The sequence below is a fragment of the Chenopodium album genome, chromosome 6 (genome assembly GCF_948465745.1).
Source record: "Chenopodium album chromosome 6, dcCheAlbu1.1, whole genome shotgun sequence".
NCBI classification, from domain to species: Eukaryota; Viridiplantae; Streptophyta; class Magnoliopsida; order Caryophyllales; family Amaranthaceae; genus Chenopodium; species Chenopodium album.
The window spans coordinates 25,770,200-25,789,648 of NC_137839.1; the positions used below are offsets into that span (position 1 = coordinate 25,770,200).

Sequence of the window (19,449 nt, forward strand, 5' to 3'; positions counted from 1 at the left end):
CTCCTTGTCCGCCTGACCGGCGTGACCGCCCCATGGACGAATTTGTTCTGGGGTTTGATACTTCTTTCGAAGATTACAAGGTGATTGGATTTAGAGCAAAGTATGTAACCTCTATCAAGGAATTGTCTTCAGAGATCAAGGTTTATTCATGTAAAAATCATTGTTGGAAGACCAAGACTGTTGAGATGAATGATTCAATTTCGTATATTTATAAGCAATTTCAGCATCATTTCTGTCAAGGGGCTGCGCTTTGGATGATGAGCAATGGAGATGAAAAAGATGGCGAGTTCACATACACACATGTTCTTTCCTTGGATTTTAAAAGAGAGGAATTTCGATGTGTTGAATTGCCTGACAGGACAATGTTAAAGTTTCTGTTTACTTTTGGCAAGTCTTTAGCAGTAATTGGTATTTCTGCTGAGAGTAGCAGCATATGGATTATGAGAGAGGATGTTGGACAGCGCGTGCCCCAAAGCCGGTGGGAGCTGTACAATAGCCTAAATTCGAGTTTAGATACATATAACTTCTTTCAACAGATCTATTTGGCAATAGTTTCAAGGTTTACTTATGATGAACACTCTGGTAAACTTTTCGCTCTAACTTCATCTTTTTTTGAAACGAAACTGATATCTTATGACATTACTAGTCAGCAGAAAGAGACTTGTGGAAGGATCGTTGGTAATCCAACTAGAATATTTTATGCAGATACTTATGTTGAGAACTTAGTGAATCCCGAGAAAGATCCAAAGGTACATAACTCATAATAAGCATGGCTTCTATCAACTAACAAGTTAGCCACTTGAGATTTTTAGAGTAATAAATTTTTGTTAGAACATTGTTTCTTTTGCTGTGATATTAGGACAATTGTTGTACTGCTTCCATTCCTCGGAATATCAAGTCATGTGATCTTAGAGACTTGTGTAAGAGTTTCATTGTGTTAGTGATTTTGATGGTTCATTCCTTTTCTAGATTCATTATGTACTCAGTGTGCAGAAACAATTTAGCCCTTTTCTTTAGCGTCATATGATATTGGATTCATTTAAGGAACTGTCTGGTGCTCTATTGTAGATGTATGAACTGTTGGTTTCTATTGTTATGATTTCATACGGATACATAACAGATATCTACAATCTTTTGTTTGCGCATTTATGTTTAATAGCAGTGGTTGAATTGGTAGTTGATGGAGGTGGATAGGCACCCTTTGCCTTGCTCAATGCTCAAGACCCAATGTATATTTGTGAGTTAATTTCAAATCAAACACCACAAAGATGATTTAGTTCCAATATATTAGTTCCACGAAGACTCTTCAAGACCCAATGTATATTGTTTAATATGAAAACTACCAGTAAAATTACCTCATTAAGCAATTCCATAAATTTAACTACCTTCAAGTTAAGAACTAAATATCTAATTAAACAATTCATCATCATTATTACCCACCATTTCACCCTTGCTTGACAAAATTATGAAAAGATGAGGATCAAATTAAATTAATTTTTTAGTTCGTACTCTGTAATTAACTTTACTTTAAGGGGGTGTTTGGTATAAACATTGTAAATGAAACGGAAAGGATTCAAATAAGTAAGGAAAAGGGTAATGATAAACGTTACCTTTACTATATGTTTGGTATCCTAATGGATTGGAAACAATTTGAGGTGATTGTGATTGAGTAAGGAGACGTATTTTGTTTCCACTAGTTTGTCAAGGGTAACAAATTGGGAGATTTTGTTACCCTTTGAAAACGATATTTGTTACTTTAACTCATACCAAACAATTAGAAATGGAAACACTAAAGTCAATCCGTTTCCCACATCTAAAACTACTATACAAAACGCCCCCTAAAGGACTTAAATTCAATTGTTTTAAGGAATTTTGTGCCAAAGAAAAACTATAAAACTTGTCTTCTCACATATATAAGTTACTTCCAAGCAAAATTTTTATAAATAAACCCAAATGACTATAAACCCAAGCATCAAACCAATCCTCAATTGTGAATCAGTTGGTTTTTATTTTTTTGACTCAGAGAGCCTCTTCACTTTTCAATATTGTGCAGCTTGATACTGAAGAACCAAGGATCCTTAAGCCATCACAAAGAGCATAAACTGAGCGTTTGAGAACATATATTAAAGTTAAATAATTTCTGCATGGATTATGTGGAGCTCAAATATACAAAGACCAAATCTGTCTAGGGGTGTACTCACTTTCTGAGTTTCACATAAATCACTTTACAGAAGCAGGTACATCAATTTTGTATAAAAAAATGTGCTTGTTTAAATTTCTTACATATTATATGATGAATTTTACAACAGTTTCAACCAAGAATAGCTGCAATAGTTGAACCATGATGACATAATCATTAATATACCTGTCCAATTAGTTTTCATTGTTTTTTCAACAGGTCAAAAACTTGCATCCTCTGTTGTTGGTCGTCTCAAAAAGTACCGCAGACTATTTGCAACAACCTAAGCAATTGCAACTCGTTAGACTAGCGTTACTGACATAAACCACAAATGTTCACTGAAGAATCTAATGTCATTAGTTAAAGTTTTACCTGCTGGAGTGGCTTTATTAAGGCTTTACCCTGATAACTGACATGAAATTTGGCCTTTGCAAGTAAACCCTGTACATTGATTGAAAGCGTTGATTGAGTTACGCCTTCATTGTTTTCAATTTCCATCAAAGCAGCCAACAGACAGCGAAAAAGGCAAAATTCACAGCAAGTCGAGGAATTACAGGATAGGCTCAGTAAATTTACACTAGTTAAAAGACAAAAAAAAAAAAAAAAACAAACAAACAAACAAACAAAAAACAAACAAACTCTTCAAAGCCATTGAAAGTTTACTTTTGAACCTCTCCAAATTCAATCATTAGCAAGCCAAATTTTTTTTCATTCAGTAGGAAAAAAATGTATGGAGTATACATAATTGCTAGCATATATGCAGATGTCCAACAAGTGAAATAACTCTCAACTCCAAAAGAGAGTGCTGAGATAGTTAAAGTTACCTCAGTGTCAAACTCTCCAGATTCAACAAAAATATTAATGTCAGTTATCATTTTCACCAGGTCCACCAACAATCCAGGATGATCAACAGTTTCAACGTAAAGCAAGCTGCAAGATGAACATTATTTGTTAAATACAACCTTTAACAAAGTAAATATCTGGAAAACTGCAGTAAGTAATCATTCACTTGAAAGATCTGTAGTTTAGGGTCATAATCACAAATTAACGTAGTAGATTAGATGCTGATACACTTATACCCCATCAATGGTCTATTTTTATTATTTTATTTCTTTTTTTCTTTAAAGGGGCAAGGATGGATAATAAGAACAGACAGATAAGGGAAGGGTCAGGTCAGGAATTAATTATAAATTTATTAGTCCTGAGTTTATCTTGTTTGAAAATAAAGTGGAGAAAATAAAAATTTTAACTTATTTAGTCTGAACTATTGAAGCATATTAGCTCTTAATAAATAGTTAAATAATTTTACCCTTAAATAACTAAACCTGAACTTATCTTACCTTAACTTATCTGAATCTGAACTTAAACTTACTAAATCTAAAATAAGATAACACAAGGCAAGGAGAACAGGGCAGAAATATAAATGTTGAGCAATGATTTGAAGAAGCAATTAGAAAATAGTAATACTTGATAAGAAGGTTAGGAAGTAAAGATCTACAAATAGGTTACACATATGGAAAAGCGACCAATTCAAAAGCATTGTATGACTCACTACACGGAAGTAAATTTTTGTAATCAAAGCTCCTAATACTTATCAAAGACCTAAGATAGTTCAGCAGGCCTCCTTACATTTTCACAGCTTTGTACCTCAAAAGTGAATGGAAACTATATTTAAGAAAAAGTACTTGTAACAGTTGTAACCTTTTTAAGCAATAAAGCTTCAACCCTAGTATACTGAGTTCATTAAACAAACTTGAACATATATTTCATCCCACAAGTTTAGTTCAATAGACTATTACAGAGATCCACTTTTTGGTAAAGTTAATCCGAAGTAGTAAACAAAATAAGTATAATACACAGGCTTTCTCCGTTCTTTTTAGCAGTAACAACTTTCACAGTTACCAATTCACAATTTAAACCATTAATTTGTTATCATCTATTGATAGATATTATACAATTAAATAAATAAATGAATAAATTTGATATTTTAACATTATAATATATACTTCCTCTGTTCTTATATACGGAATAGCTTATATAGATGACCTGCTTCAAGTAGGCATGTTGGCAATGAATATCTTTAAAACATTAACATTGTACTATTAATATAGAAATGAATTTAATAAGATCTCACATAGACTATAATTTACCTTATGTATAAAATAAAGACGACCAAAGTAACTTGTGTGAATCTCTACCTTATAAAAAGTAGAAAACTACTCTTATGAATAGTGTAATGCCAATTATACCCTTCAAAATGTGTATTTACATACATACCCTCATTAATATGTACAAGCTACTTTTAATGATTAGTGTTTAGACAACTATACCCTCTAAAATATTTATTTACTTTTATGCTTTCATTAATGTTAATTATCTTGAACATTTATACTACCCACATAGTTGTTTATATATTTTCTCTTATAGTTAATTTAACTAAATTTGTGATTTAAAAGCCAAACCAAAAAAAACCTTCTAGATATGACTAGCTATGACGCGCGCATCGCGCGCGTTTGCTGCCCTAGTAAAGTTAAAAGTCAAACAGATCATCTAAAAAAAACAATAGTTGGGGAAAGGGTTTTGTTTCTAGAGAGAGAATCTCTAGCTTCTCTCTAGCCCTTTGAAGTAGGGTCCGGTGGTTGCCTTCATCGGATTCCTTCTTCAAAGGGCTAGATTAGGGAAGCAGGATTTTTGTTCTTCAATTTCTTCAAAATACAAACCCTAAGAGCTTTTGGAACTCTCGGATCCTTTCTTCGTCCTTCAAGATTGAAGAAGGGTTCTTTGTTCCGGTGATTGTATTGTATGAATCGGCTGCTGGGCGGTGGTTCGAGTCGTATCTTTTCCCAGTAGCTGGAATTTGCTGAAAGTGTTGGTCTTTTCATTCATGGGGCTGATTCTGGGTTTTTGGGGCTTTGATTTTTCAAATCAAACCCTCGTTTTTCTGGATTCTCGTTCAAAGGATGATGTCGATTTCTGGGCTAGTTCGCCGGTGACTGGAGTTTTGTTGTTTCTGGTCTTTTTCGCTGGTGACGGGTCTAGTTCAGTGGGTTTGGGGTGCGCTTCAAAGTGGTTGTCGAGTGCAGATTCGACGGTTGTCTTCTGTTGTCGGGGCTGTGCTCTGTTCTCAATCGGCTGCTGGGTGGTGTTTCGGGTCTGGTCTTTTTCCCAGCAGCCGGAAATCGCTGAAATTGGTGTTTGTTGGGCTGATTCCAGGCTTTTGGGGCTGCGATTAAGCCCTCGATTTTCTGGCTCAAGGTTGGTGATGTGTTCTGAACTTGTTTGCGGGTGGCTGGGAGTCTCCCTGGCTGGCGTGTTGTTGTTAGGGGCTGCTATGTATCCTGGGTTTGACTTTCTCAGGGGATTTTGCGGGATTCTTTTTGGAGGTTGAACTCGAGGGTTGGTGGCAGCTCCCTTGAATTGCATATTTGTAGAGGTTGAGGTAGAGGTAATCCCTGTTGTCTGTAAAAGGAAGGTTGATTTTGTTTTCTGCTTTCCTTTTATTATCTTTATGTAATTTGGGAATTGCTTCTTTGGTTGTAACTACTATCTAGGCATTTTGCATTACTTTTTCAGCTTAGGCTTCCTAGTGATCAGTGTTGTTGGTTGATGATTCATGGTAGCGATCCTTTGTCTTGTTTTGTATTGTATGCTTGCCATGCCGTTGTCCCAGAAAACTGATTTCTGGGTTGTTATTTAGTTGTGATATTATGATTATGCCTATTGATGGTGGATGGTTTTTTGGGGGATTGGCTGTAATAGTTGAGTTTTGGCTTTGTTAGCCTGCTTGGTGTGTAGTGGGATGAGGCCCTATTTTTTATGCTATCCTAGCATGAGGTGCTAGCTGATGGCCTAGGTTGTATTGTGGGTGGTTTCCTATTACTACCTTGTTGCTTGCTTCTACCTGGACTCCTTTTCATGCCTCTTCCTTTATGGTAGTTGTTGATCTATTTCTGTCTTGGCATCCTATGCTTCCCTGCTATGCTTGAGCCTCCTTGTGGTTGTATTACTGGTTGATGGTTCATGGCTGCGATCCTTTGGCTTGGTTTGTACTGCATGTATGCTATTGTTCTGTCCTGGCAGGCTGTCTACGGGGTTGTTATCAAGCGGATTTTATGGTGATGCTGGTGGAAAGCGTTTTTCCTTTGTTTTATTTAGTGGAGGTTGGTTGTCATGGTTGAGTCTTGGTCATTTTAGCTTGCCTGGTGTTTGGTGGTGTCTCCTAGCATGAGGTGCTAGTTGATGGCTTAGATTGTATGGTGGGTAGTATCCCTCTTTCTACCTTGTTTCTTGCTTTTGTCCGGGCTCCTTTTTATGCCTCTTCTGTTGTGGTGGTTGTTGTTCTACCTCTATCTATGCATCTTATGCTATTCTGTCTTACTTGAGCCTCCTTGGGTTTGTGTTGCTAGCTGATAGTTTATGGCTACGATCCTTTGTTCTGGTTTGTACTGCATGTATGCTATAGTTCTGTCCTGGCAGGCTGACTTCGGGGCTGGTTTCAAGATGTTTTTATGGTGATGCTGGTGGATGGTGTATGCTTTGTTATTGTTTTGGCGTGGTGGAGGTAGGTTGTCATGGGTGAGTCTTGGTTATTCTAGCTTGCTTGGTCTGTAGTGGGTTGGGGCCCTATTTTAGTGTTGTCTCCTAGCATGAGGTGCTAGTTGATGGCCTGGATTGTATGGTGGGTGGTATTCCTATTGCTACCTTGTTTGTTGCTTCTACCAGGACTCCTTCTTATGCCTCTTCTGTTGTGGTAATTGTTGCTCTACCTTTGTCGTGGCATCTTATGCTTCTCTGCCTTGCTTGGGCCTCCTTATGTTTGTGCTGCTGGATGATGGTTCATAGCTGCGATCTTTTGTCCTGGTTTGTACTGCATGCATGCCGTTGTTCTGTCCTGGCAGACTGACTGTGGGATTGTTATCAAGCTGCGGATGGTGTATGCTTTCAAGCTAAGCTGATGCTTTTTTATACTCACCTTATTTGTTATCTTTGGATGTTTGGGTTTATTACCCACTTTTGGTTGTAGCTTCGGTTTCCTCTCCCTTTGTTAGTTAGAGGTTCCGTAGTTGTTGTCTTTGTAATGCCTTCGGGCTTTGGTTTTGTTGCTTCTTTGGCCCAGAGGGCATGTACTGAACTTTCATTTCTTGAAGTTGCTACTTTTATGGGTAGTAACTCTTTACTTTTGGTAATAAAATTCTTTATTTACCAAAAAAAAAAAAAAACAATAGTTGAAGTATTATGGTAAAAAAATTGTGGTCAAAGTTGATATAAGAATAATGCAAAAGTCAAATTGTTGCCAAAAATAAAAATAAAAAAATAAAAATAAACAAAAGATAAAGTATAACAAACATGCAACACATTACCTGCGGTTCGGACCATCATCTTTAATCCTTATATGCGTTGCTATATCCACATCAACCTGCCCAATTTTATATTTGTTAAGAGATGGGGAAAAATAATAAATAAAAGAAACCAACCATCAAACGGGAGGTATATGACTTTATGTTTTCTGCAATGCCTGATGTCTTTAAAAAACAAAAAAAAAGGCAATCAAAGTAAACTAAAGCATACAGATAGTCAAACAGCTTGATGAAAAAATGAACTCGAGAATAATAAAGGCAGCTATGATATCTTGCACTAGTATTAATAACATAGAGTTCTTGACTGATGTGATTGTTCTTTCATCTAACCAGGATTTTCCTGAAAAATGTCTTTATTGCAAAACAGGAAAACAAATATTTGCCCCTTGAAAAAATATTTTTTTAAAATGTATTTTATTGAAAGGGAAGAGAGATTGAAAAAGAAGTACAACAATATTGTTCTTGACCAACACGGTCCATTATGCAATTACTGTCAAATACTACATGAACAATGCAAAATCCAAGACATAATTCATAAAATAACATCAAGTTTGAAGATCATTGGATGTGCAACCTCTTGTTTTGGCGGCGAGATTCCAAAAGTTGCTCCCATAGCCAATTGCTCACTTGATTCCTAAAAAAGAGAATATCACAATAAGTTATGTATAGTATTTAGATTTCCTCTGCTATCATAATGAATCTCAAGCTTGAGAAAAACTTGGTAAAGATAGAAATACCGGATGATATTGAAGCAGATTATTGATAATAGTCAAGCGAATTGACTCCAGCAACTCTGGATCATCAACCTTTCTTCCGGTATCACTACAAAAAATTCAGCACATTATATTAATAGGGATGCAGATTTCCAATTAAAAAATAAAATAGAAATATTACGTGCATGAGCAAAACTGCAATCAATCTGAAACATGAAAAGGGCATTTCTTATTATGATTACCATTGCACTGTCCATAATAGCATGTGACAATAATTACAAGTACTAACAAGTTTTTTTTTAGATGCTCAGTTGATAATGCAATGTATAGAAGAGCTTGCAGAGCTTAATATAAAAATAATTAAATTAACTTTAATTTCATAACATAGGAGCAAAACAGCAGAAGTAAAGGTGTCAAACATCTGACAGCTTGCAAAAGCTCATATTTGTTATCAATCTCAGTTATAAAACAAATATATCGAGCAACGGATTCAAAGGAGAAAAAGAGGATTGGCAGAAGCTGTTAAGTGCTGACAAACAGACAAAATAACTCAAAACACTGAAATGATGAAATACATTAAACAGATAACAAAATTGGCAAGCCTCACATACTCACTATAAAGCACATAGAATTGGCATTGAGCATGCGGGGAAAAAAAAAAGGAGGAAAGAAAGAATTAACAATCATATTTTCAATTAGTAATGCAAAATAACAATAAAAATAGAATCCAAATAACGGCACCAGACATACGCTTTAGTGATGGCAAAAGTGTTGTGCTTCCCAGATGAATCCAGAAAGACATTTGCCTTCACCACATTGAGCCCAAGGTTTTTCAGTGCACTCATCTGGAAACCAGATTGTAAATGATCACGTGATGGTAGCATTGAGTACCATAGCAGAGTAATCACAAGTTCGCAGAGTAATTATAATAATAAAACCATCAAAGTAAACCAAATATATATACTCCCTCTGTCCGGAATCAGAAGTCACATTGAATCATGATACTGTAATTTGAACTATAAATAAAGCAGCTAAACCTAGCCAGGGTCAGTATTTGTATCATCGTATATATGAGTATTCAGAGTATAGCAATAACAACAATAAGCAACATAATTGGGTAACATACAGTATCAAGAAGGGCACCCAGACGATCACCAAAGGTTATCTCCACAACAGTTGCATTTGGATCCGAATCTTGATCTATTATAACCTTTGGGGTCGGGACATCTTCTGTTTCTCGGTAGCTTCCATCCTAACAAAACAAAACGAAAACAATCATAACCATAATTTGCAAACTGAAGATCATAGAATTCAACCCACAGCCATAAATTGAGTTAATAATACCTCCACAGCTGTAGACAAAGATGCTTGTGGACTAACAGAGATTGGTGTTGTCAATACCGAGAATCTGATACAAAGAACAGTAATGTTAAAAAATGTTTCATTTCTAAGCAATCCATTTATCAAATCTGAGCTGATTCATAGTGAAAAACATACTGATATTAAAGTTTATGACTTTATTCTAAGCTAAGCAACATAATATATAAAACTTAGCCAAAGCAATCAACTAACATCAATTTTAAGCTGATTCATAGTGAAAATCAAACTAATATTAAAATCAATTTTAAGCTAAGTAACATAATATACAATACCCATCAATAGCAATTAACTGACAATATCAATTTTAAGCTGATTCATAGTGAAAATCATACTGGTATTAAAATCAAATTTAAGTTAAGCAACATAATATACAATAGGCATCCAAAGCAATCAACTAACAATATCAATATCAGTTCAATGTTGCAATATATTTAAATCTGCACTATCTGCTACACCAAGGTCACCAACATTATTTTCCCAAAGAACTTTTAGAGACAAAGCGAGTATATAACAAACAATGCCCAATCAAAACAATCAATTAACATGATACTAAACCATAACAAAATTTAACAAAACACCCAAAGTGATACGTGAATGTTAGCTAGCTTAGTTGGTTAAAGTCTGATCAAATCTCGTCTATATCACTTGAACATCTCATTTTAAACATTATAAAAATGACAAATAAAAGAGAAAATAAATTAAAATTAAAAATCATACTTTTGCCGGGGAAAGAAGCAGAGCCTCCGAGAAAAAATACCAAACACAGCCTTAGCAGAAAAAGGGACATCTTTACTTCTGCAAAGAGTATGAGCTCCAGCTAAGCTCCCAGAAGCCATAGCAACCGCCATTTTTGCAAAAATCGATGAAATCAACCAATAAAATTGAAGAGAAAAATACCCAGAAATTAAAAATTAATGGGAAGATCTGGAAAAAAAGATTGGTGAGAAAAAAAGGGGGAGAATTCTAGAGGAAGACGAAAAAGTTACGAAAAAGGAAGAAGAAATTGAAGAAATGGATGAAATGAATTTGGTTTATAGTAATGAAAGAAGAATATGAAGTGTGGTTGGATGATGTTATTTTTGATATTGGATTATCCGCCATTATATGAGATGAGTGCGTGTAGAAGAAAAAGACTTTTTGTGTGACAAAATATGGCTGTTTTCTTATTATTATTGACTTGGATTATTTATCTTTTTTTATTATTATATGAAAAATTATAGAAAAAAAAAAATAGAAAATTATTGGAATTTTGGTATTTATAATTTTCAAGAGGATGTTGTATTGTAATTTCCACCTTGTGATAAGGAGGAAGATGTAGAAATAGTGACGTGTTTGGTGTATGCAAGCCAAATGTGTTTGCTCTAACTCTCTAAGTGATATGTGTGTATTAATTTTTTATTTTTTTATTTTTGGAAGTGTAATCATTTTTAACTTATCTATCTTTTTCTTTTTTAAAATTTAAAATTTTGGGCAACAAAAGAATTAATAGATTATAAGCTATATGGTCTTTTTTTAAAAGTAAAGTTAATATCAAATATTTTTGAAGTAAATTATAGATTTGGTGACATAACATGATCGAAAATTGAATTGCATCATAAACTTGATGATTCGAAATTGAACAAACCGAAACTCTAACTAAAATACTCATTATCGCAATCATTTCGACTTAAACACTTTTTTTTTTTTTTTTTTTGAATAGCAAAAATATTTCATTAATTAAAAGTCATACAACATTTACAATAGAGATTCGACGTTAACAAATACATAAGATATTGAATCAAATAGAATTTTCTTTCATAAAAATTACGATCGTCGAGTAGATCTTGCACTACGGAGCATCTCCCGCTTATATCGCTGAAAATTACAGCCTTGTTGGAGAGACAATCTAACGATCCTTTGTAACCGTGAGGATGTTTTCCTTCTGATTCATTTGTTCATATTCGAAAACTTGATAATTTTTTCACCAACGAAATAATTTCACGACAATCCATTAGATCTGCTACCATGGATTCAAAACTAAGAAATTTCTCCGTCAAAAAGAGGAGATAAACCTTGTCTTTCGAAGGAGGTCGAAAAACCCTTGTCTTTCGAAGTAGATCGGAAACCCTTTCTTTTGAGGGAGAAAAGATCCTCCCAAAAGAAGGAAGCATTACTATAAACCTAAAAAAACAATAAAGAAACAAGGATTGGGGCTTTCCACCGATTAAAATCGATGGAAGCCCCTTCAAAATTCAATAATGGAGGCTAGGGTTTTGGAGAGAAAAAGGAGGAGAGAGAGAGGGTTTAGTCAAAAAAATCCGTTTGTTTAAACACATAGTAACCACTTTGTGTAGACACTTGAAATTTATGTCTCCTCGACCAAAAGCCCGACGACGAAAGAACATTCATTGCCAAATTTGGTCTGGTTCGCGTAATGGATCTAAGAATTATTTGAATTGACCTTTTGTTCTATCCTACTATTATTTTCTAATCCATTTTTTATCCCGTAAAACCCAAGAATCCCCTTTTTTAGCCCAAAATCCTTAAACCTTAGCCCAATTTCCTCTTTTCATTATTAAAGCCCAAACCGTATAAATTTGATCTTCATGCCTCATAGTTTTTATCCAACTATTATATGGTTGGATAGAATTTGAAATAATATTTCTAATGATATATCATATGTCTAATTTCGAGCTATAACGAAAAACATACGATCAAAATAAACTCAATTAAAAATTGACGCCCTCCCACTATTTTGGCTATATATTGAAAATAAAAGAAAAATATAATTCTGATTATAATTTTGTTAAAAAGTAGACTTCTATATATTTTCAACGGTGTATTATTTATCTTATTTTGACTTTTGCATCAAAAGTTATGATAATAACAAAATCGTACTGCTGACCCGCGCGACGCGTTTTCTAAATTATATCTTTTCTTAAAATCTCACTCGATTTTAAGATACAAATACCATCATCTTTTTTTGATTTTTGTGGAGGCGATTTTGAGATCCTGACAACTATACTTCATCCCATATGTTTTAAAAGGCTTAGACGTAAAGCTTCGACTTATAATTCTATTGTTCTTAGCTTTATTTCTAACCCTACTTAAGGGCTTGTTCTCATTGACTGAAATGAGCTGAACTGAGCTAAACTGAACTTATTAGAGCTCAACTGAACTGAACTGAACTTATTAGAGCTGAACTGAACTGAACAAAACTAAACTTAACTGATTATTTTATAAGAGAAGGAAATTAGGAGCTGAACTGAAATGAAAACAATCGTATAAGAACGTGCCCTATGTAATTAATTCAAAAGGTTCTACCTTTTGACTAAGGCGTGAAGGTTTTATTATTCTTTAAAGGTTCTACTTTAACTCAATTTAATTTCAATTTGATTTATTATTCTTTGAAATTACTAATAATTTATTCATGATGTAACAATTTGAAGGAGCGTGCGTAATGTTAGTAATTAATTCATTTAATTACTTAATCTTATTATTACTATTGTTGATAATATCATGTTTAGGGTTATTATTATATCTTTGATGATTTGACTAACGATGTTATGGTTAAATTATTGCTTTTAATATTATTGCTTTTCTATTACTATAGCTAATCACCATATTACATGTTTAAAGTGATCATGTAATTGAATATCACGACTAATAAGATAATTTGGATGACCGGTCTAGGTTCATTCCTTTCTAATCTTATTGTAAATTGAAGTGGTCACTAATACTTAGAATTATGTGTGCATAATATTTAACCAATTTAGCCTAATTTAGTTTGTAGCAAATTGAATCTTTGTTTGTGTGCCTTTCACATCGCAGGTAATAATTTTCACTATAAGAATCGAGTAGAGACCAATTTAGGCGAATGTGACTCTATGACTCACTTCGTACCATCATCCCCGATCCTTCTTTCTGAGAGGAATGGTGTCCTTTGAACAAGTGAATTATTCCGATTTTTTTCACTACTTCATTTTTTCTCTCTCTCCTCTCCACAAAGTACCCCTCGGGTTGCATTTCTGGAATGGCAAAACAAGTGAGGGTAGTGAGACTGAAAAAGAGGGGTAGAAGAAAAACGTTAAGTAAAAAAAATGAATATCCCTACCTCAGAAAGGCTAGCAACAATTCAGAGTCAAATCCTCCTTCTAACTTCTTGATCCAATTCATTTTATTTCTTGATTTTTATAGCTTTTATGGGCTTAATTCATCACTCACAAACACATTTTTACTATATTAACACTCCTAAATCCGAATTTCACAACTAAGTTTTTGGATTTTTCATGATTTGTGAATTTTGGGTATTTTTTAATTTTGGCTAAAGAACGAACTTGCAATTGAGTGTTCTATTTAATTTGCTTGATTTCCACTATTAATTCATTTTACAAGGGTTTTTTTACTCATTTGAGGCATGATTTCTCTTTCTTTGTTCATCTTTGTTCTAGTTCATTAAAACCCTAGGTTGTGCTTCAATGGTGAACTCTCTTTCCTTGTTCTTTTTACCTATATTTTGTGTTTTGTAATGATATTTTATGCTCTTATGAAGCTTTATTATCATAAAATTACTTGATTGTTTAAATTTTTTGCACTACCATTGGTGTTCATCATCTTCTTCCATGGGTTTGGGTAGTAGCCATTTCCATTATTTATAGGAAAAATTGCCCCCATTATTCCCAACTTTGTCTCGTCCGCCAATAATAATCCATACTTTGGATTATTCACCATCACTCCCACCTTTAGAGGGTATTAATTTCTATTGCAACCTATTTACTTGAAACCAGATTAGGAGGTTACCTTCAGGGAGTTGAGTTGTTTCCCTCCCTTATTACTGCCACGTCAGCCCTCCCAACTACTCTCATTACTCTCTCTTCTACTCCCTCCTTTTCAATTACTTCTCCATTTACTGCAACAGAGCAACCAAAAAAAAAAGTGAAATTGACGCCATTATTGAAGCTTGAACCACAATCGTACTTTTCCCTAACGTCACGATCATCCATTTCTAACAAGGAGAAGCACCGCGCGATTTTTGGAAAGTGAAGAACTTCCATTTTAGGTAAGTTTTTTAACCCTAAATTTCGCTGAAATTGCGCTTAAAGTTTGCAACTTTATCTCAAACCCTAATGAATTAAACTGGGAATGGATGAATTTGTGTTTGGAAATGCTATTTATTTGTTAACTATGGCTACGAATTATGTTGGGTTTGTATTATTTTGTGGTTTGTTGTTGTTGGTTTGATGGTTTAATTTTGAACCCTACATGCTTGTATTTAGTGTAGTGTTGATTTTAATGTAGTTGATGTTAAATAAGGTATGGCTTCCACTACATTTACCTTGGAAATGTGGCATGGAAGAGTGTTTTCCACATCTTGACAATGGTGAATTGTATTGTATGAATGGTAAAGGTAGAACCTTTAATGTAGACCCTGATCAACTGTGTGCTTTTTATCTGTTGGAGTTGGTTATGAGGTGTGGAAAGTATAAGGATAAAGTTCAGGGGTTTATGTTCTTAGTTCCAAGACTAAGTTTGAAAAGTGGGTTGAGGAGAGTTGATGATGATGACATTATGAGGGAGATGATAGATGTGTCTCTTAGTCATAGGGCTGTAGAGGTGTATGTTATACATGGTGAAAATGACCCAATACTCTTCCCAAAAGAACTTCAGCTTACTTCATCAAAAAAACCCAAAAGTGTGAGACCCAAAAAACTTCCTGTAAAGAGGGGACCACAAGTGAGATCTAGTCCAAGGAACAAAAGTCAACCACCCTTGACTATTTCTAAACCTTCCCAATTGACAGCTCATTAAAGGCCAAAGAAGATGCTCCTACCCCATTTGTTGCCATTCCACTAACCAATACTTTACCCAACCAAAATACTTTAAAAGTTAAATATGTTATAAACCCTAATCCCAAATTGGCTAAAATATTTCCCACAACCTCTCCCTTTCTTGCAGCTTTACAAATTAAACCATCTTTGACCTTGTGAACAATTATGAGTGGGAAGATTCAAGACCTGATAGCCCTATTCCTATAAATGAGCTGATCCTAGCTGATAGTATTGAAAGTGACAAAGATGATCCACTATACAAGCCACCAAAATTAGATTTAGACAAAGAAAAAGAGGCAGGTTTAGGGAAAGGGGCAGCTTCAGTGAAAGGAGCAAATTTAGACAAAGGCAAAGGGGCTGATTTAGACAAAGGGAAAGGGGTGGCTGCTTTTTTAGTGATGTTTATTCAGATGTTGAAAGTGATGGTGTAGAGGATAGAGAAGTGAAAGAAGTAGATGCTGGTGAGGGTCTTGATCTAGAAGCTAAAGTAGGGGAAGAGGTGGAAGGGTTGGATGATTTAGAAGTAGAAGAGAGGGAGGAGATTTTGGATGAAGAGTTGTAGTATCAATTAGATACTGAGGATGAGGAGTACACTTTATCTAGGCAAAGGGTAAAATATACCACAGCTAAGTTACTTGTCATTGCAAAAAAAAAAATCCAAAAAGAAGCAGTTGAGTGTTTGAATACAGAGAAGGAAGGAGAATATAGGGCAGAAGTTGGTGAGGGACTGAGGGTACAAGACCTGAAGTTGGTGAGGGTTCTAGTCCACAGAGTGATTATGAATAAAGTGCTGAGGAGGTGCATACTCCACCTGACAGTGGTAAAGAGGACTTGGAACCAAGAAGGAAAAGAAAGCCAAGCAAATTAGTGTCAACTGCACACACTGATTTTGGGACCTTTAAGTGGGAAGTAGGCCAGAGATTTGTAAACAAAGGTGAGTTTAGGAGTGCAGTAGCTAGATATGGGATTCTGCAGGGCAGGGATGTGTATTTCGAAGTGAGTGACAGTCAAAGGTAACAAAGATTAGGTGTGAGTTGCATTGATACTTGCCCATTTTATGTGTATGCTTCATGGGACAGTAGGAGGGCCTGTGTAGTAGTCCAGACTATGAAAGGTGAGCATACTTTCCATAGAAATATGCAGAGGAATAGGCAGCTTAAGACAAGATGGGTAGCTTCTTCCCAGTTCCTTGAGGTATTCAAGACAAGGCCTCATTGGCCTGCAAAGAAAATTAAAGAATGTGTTAGAAAAGCTTTTAAATTGTTGGTGAGTAGGTACTTTGCATACAAGATCAAGTACAAGGCTCATAGGATGTTGCATGGCTCTATGCATGACCATTACAGCAAACTTAGAGGTTACATGGCTGCATTGAAGAGTAGCAGCCCTGGTGCTAAGTTGGAGCTGGTTACTGACAATGAGCAGGAGCCTCCAACTTTTAAGAGGTTGTTCATCTGCTTTGAAGGGTTAAAAGTGTGGGGGAGGCCAACTTATGTCAATTGTGGGAAGAGACATCAATGATGAGATGTTCACAGTTTGTTAGGCCATTGTTGAAGGTGATAACAATGACTCCTGGGAGTGGTTCTTCAAGCAAATGCAATCCAGTTTAGATATCAAGGATGGAGAAGGCATGGAAATCATTTCAGATGCGCATTAGGTTTGAACCCATACACTATCATGCTATGTTGCTTACTTGCCTTGGAAATGCGTTTAACATATATAACTTGTATTAATGTACATAGCATCTTGCATGGAGTTTCAACTGTGTTGCCAAATGCAAAGCACTAGCACTGTGCAAGACACATCTTTGCACACTAGCACAAGACATATAGGGGAGATGAATTGAAGTTGCTCTTTTGGAGGGTTGCTAAAGCTTATAGCTTAGCATGGCTAACTACAATGAGAACCTTGAGAAGCTAAGACATGTGAACATGGATGCTATGAATGATTTCAAAGCCCACAACCCAAAATTATTTTGTAGATCTTTATTTAACCCTAACATCAAGACAGAAGCCATTACAAGTAACATTGCTGAGATTTTCAATGGCTACATTATACAAGCCAAAACAAAGCGCATTTGCTTTACTGCATGGAAGATATCAGGTCAGCTTTGATGTAGAGGCTAGTGGTTAAGAGGCAGATAATGGTGAAAGAAACTACCATGCTATGTTCTAGAATTCAAGCTAAGCTGGACATTAAGAAGCAAAAGGCAGCTGAATGTGAGGTCATGCCATCATCTGAAACACTATTCAATGTCAGCTATTACTTGGACCAACTAGTGGTAAATTTGGAAACAAGGAGCTGCACTTGTAGGAAATGGGACATGCTTGGTATCCCATGTTGCCATGTAGTTGCTTCCATTTATTACATACGCAAAGAAGCTGAGCAGTTTGTTAATCAATGCTACCACAAGGCCACCTACCTCAAAGCTTATGCAGGTATTAAACTAACTAGCTGAAAACTCTTCACTTAATAACTTAGTCTAATTTAATGTATTAATTGTATTTTTGTATGGTTTAGGATCTATTCCCCCGTGTGAAGGGGAAAGGCATCGGCCTAAGGTCTCCTTGCCAATTGACCCACCTCCAATTAAAATTGGACCTAGGAGACCTAGAAATAATAGGATCAAGGATCCTTTTGAAAACCCCAAAAAGGCAGGAACCATTACAAAGAATGGGGTTGAAACGACCTGCTCCCTATGCCACACAAAGGGACATAACAAAAGAAAGTGTCCTGAGAAAGACACTAGGCAAGCCCCTCCTCCTCTTGCTATGAAAACTAGAGGGAGGCCTAGGAAGGAGCCTGTTGTTGCAGAAGCTACAACAACTTCTCAGGCTGCACCATCTACTACCCACCACTCGATGACTTTACAGCCTACACAACTAGGTAGAGGTGAAAGGATGATTCATATGGGCAGAGGCTCAAGAGGTGGTAGGGCAGGCTCTAGTTCTGGTAGGGGAGCTGGTGCTGCAAGGGGAGGTGGTGCTGCAGGAGTTGTTGCAACGAGAAAAGGCAGAGGTAGAGGCAGGAACCAGCTTCCTGTTGGTGTAGGTGTCTTATTTGCACTTGATGGATCAGCAATAACTTCAGTGAGTTTATGACATTTGCAAATTTTATATATTTTGTTTCAATACCTAACACTAAATCCCAACTTTTGATTCTTTATGCTTTGTCCTGTATGCAAACATCAAGGCAGCAGAGTGCACCAAGGTCAGGCCCAACAGGAGAAGCTGCAAGACTAGGGCACAGATCAGCTATGCCTTGGTTCTAGATGAGTCAGTCAAGTCGGACCTCAACCCTACATCAGCCTACTTAGTAGTGGATGGATGTCTCACTTAGTCTTAGTTTAAAAACTCTGTTTTAATCAATCTTTTGTGTGACATTATTGTGTTGTCTCATATTTTGCAAGCAATGTTTATTTTGCAAGCAATATTTTCATTCCTTGAAGCCTTCATTAGTTCAATTCGAGTGTGGGAGAGCTCCAATTTTGTATCATTCAACTTCTCTGTCTTCATGTCCAATTTCTTCTCCACATCCTTCAATTTGTCTTTCATGAAATCAACTTCCATTTCCTTCTCAGCAAGAGAAGTATCTTTTTCAAATAGCTTAAATCCCAAATCGGCATCCAATCCATTGCTTACATTAACCCACTGGAAAAACCCACAATCACCAACCTGCATATGTAAAACCCCCAATTTAATTGAAATTTAAAACCCTTATTCCTATAATTCAACACAACAAAGTGAAATTGATTGACAAATTTTACTCACAGGCCAATTAGGGCAACCAAAGAACTTCATCCCTGCATTATCTCCACTTTTCGCCATTCACACTACCGCAACAGCCCCACACCTACACTTCAGTCATGAAGACAACAACCTAGCACCCCTTAAAGAAGAAGACCCACTTGACATAGCGTGAAAATGGTGAAAATTGTTAAGGTTCACAGAGAAAAGGGGAGTAAGAATGGAGAAAGGGGTCTTTGTTAAGAAGAGAGAGGAGAAAGGTCAAACCTT

At 35.7% G+C, this 19,449-nt stretch overlaps 1 protein-coding gene across 1 annotated transcript; it reads right to left on the reverse strand.

Moving 5' to 3' along the window:
* Positions 1 to 2,123: 2,123 nt before the first annotated feature.
* LOC145635975 (ACT domain-containing protein ACR11-like) lies at positions 2,124 to 10,723 on the reverse strand. The gene is made up of 10 exons (XM_081687395.1): positions 10,347 to 10,723; positions 9,594 to 9,657; positions 9,376 to 9,501; positions 9,000 to 9,094; positions 8,274 to 8,358; positions 8,111 to 8,170; positions 7,540 to 7,595; positions 3,004 to 3,109; positions 2,552 to 2,620; positions 2,124 to 2,462 (listed from the first exon to the last, which is right to left on the reverse strand). Exons 1-10 carry the CDS (start codon positions 10,475 to 10,477, stop codon positions 2,400 to 2,402), a joined length of 855 nt encoding a protein of 284 aa, XP_081543521.1. The 5' UTR covers positions 10,478 to 10,723; the 3' UTR covers positions 2,124 to 2,399.
* Positions 10,724 to 19,449: the final 8,726 nt, after the last annotated feature.

Bases quoted from the DNA above. Each gene is read 5' to 3' on its own strand.
- LOC145635975 (XM_081687395.1), bottom strand. From the start codon at position 10,477: ATGGCGGTTGCTATGGCTTCTGGGAGCTTAGCTGGAGCTCATACTCTT. The intron at 9,658-10,346 runs GTATGATTTTTA...TCTTTGTATCAG, and splicing joins TGCTTCTTTCCCCGGCAAAA to ATTCTCGGTATTGACAACAC. The intron at 7,596-8,110 runs GTTGCACATCCA...AAAATTGGGCAG, and splicing joins TCTCGCCGCCAAAACAAGAG to GTTGATGTGGATATAGCAAC.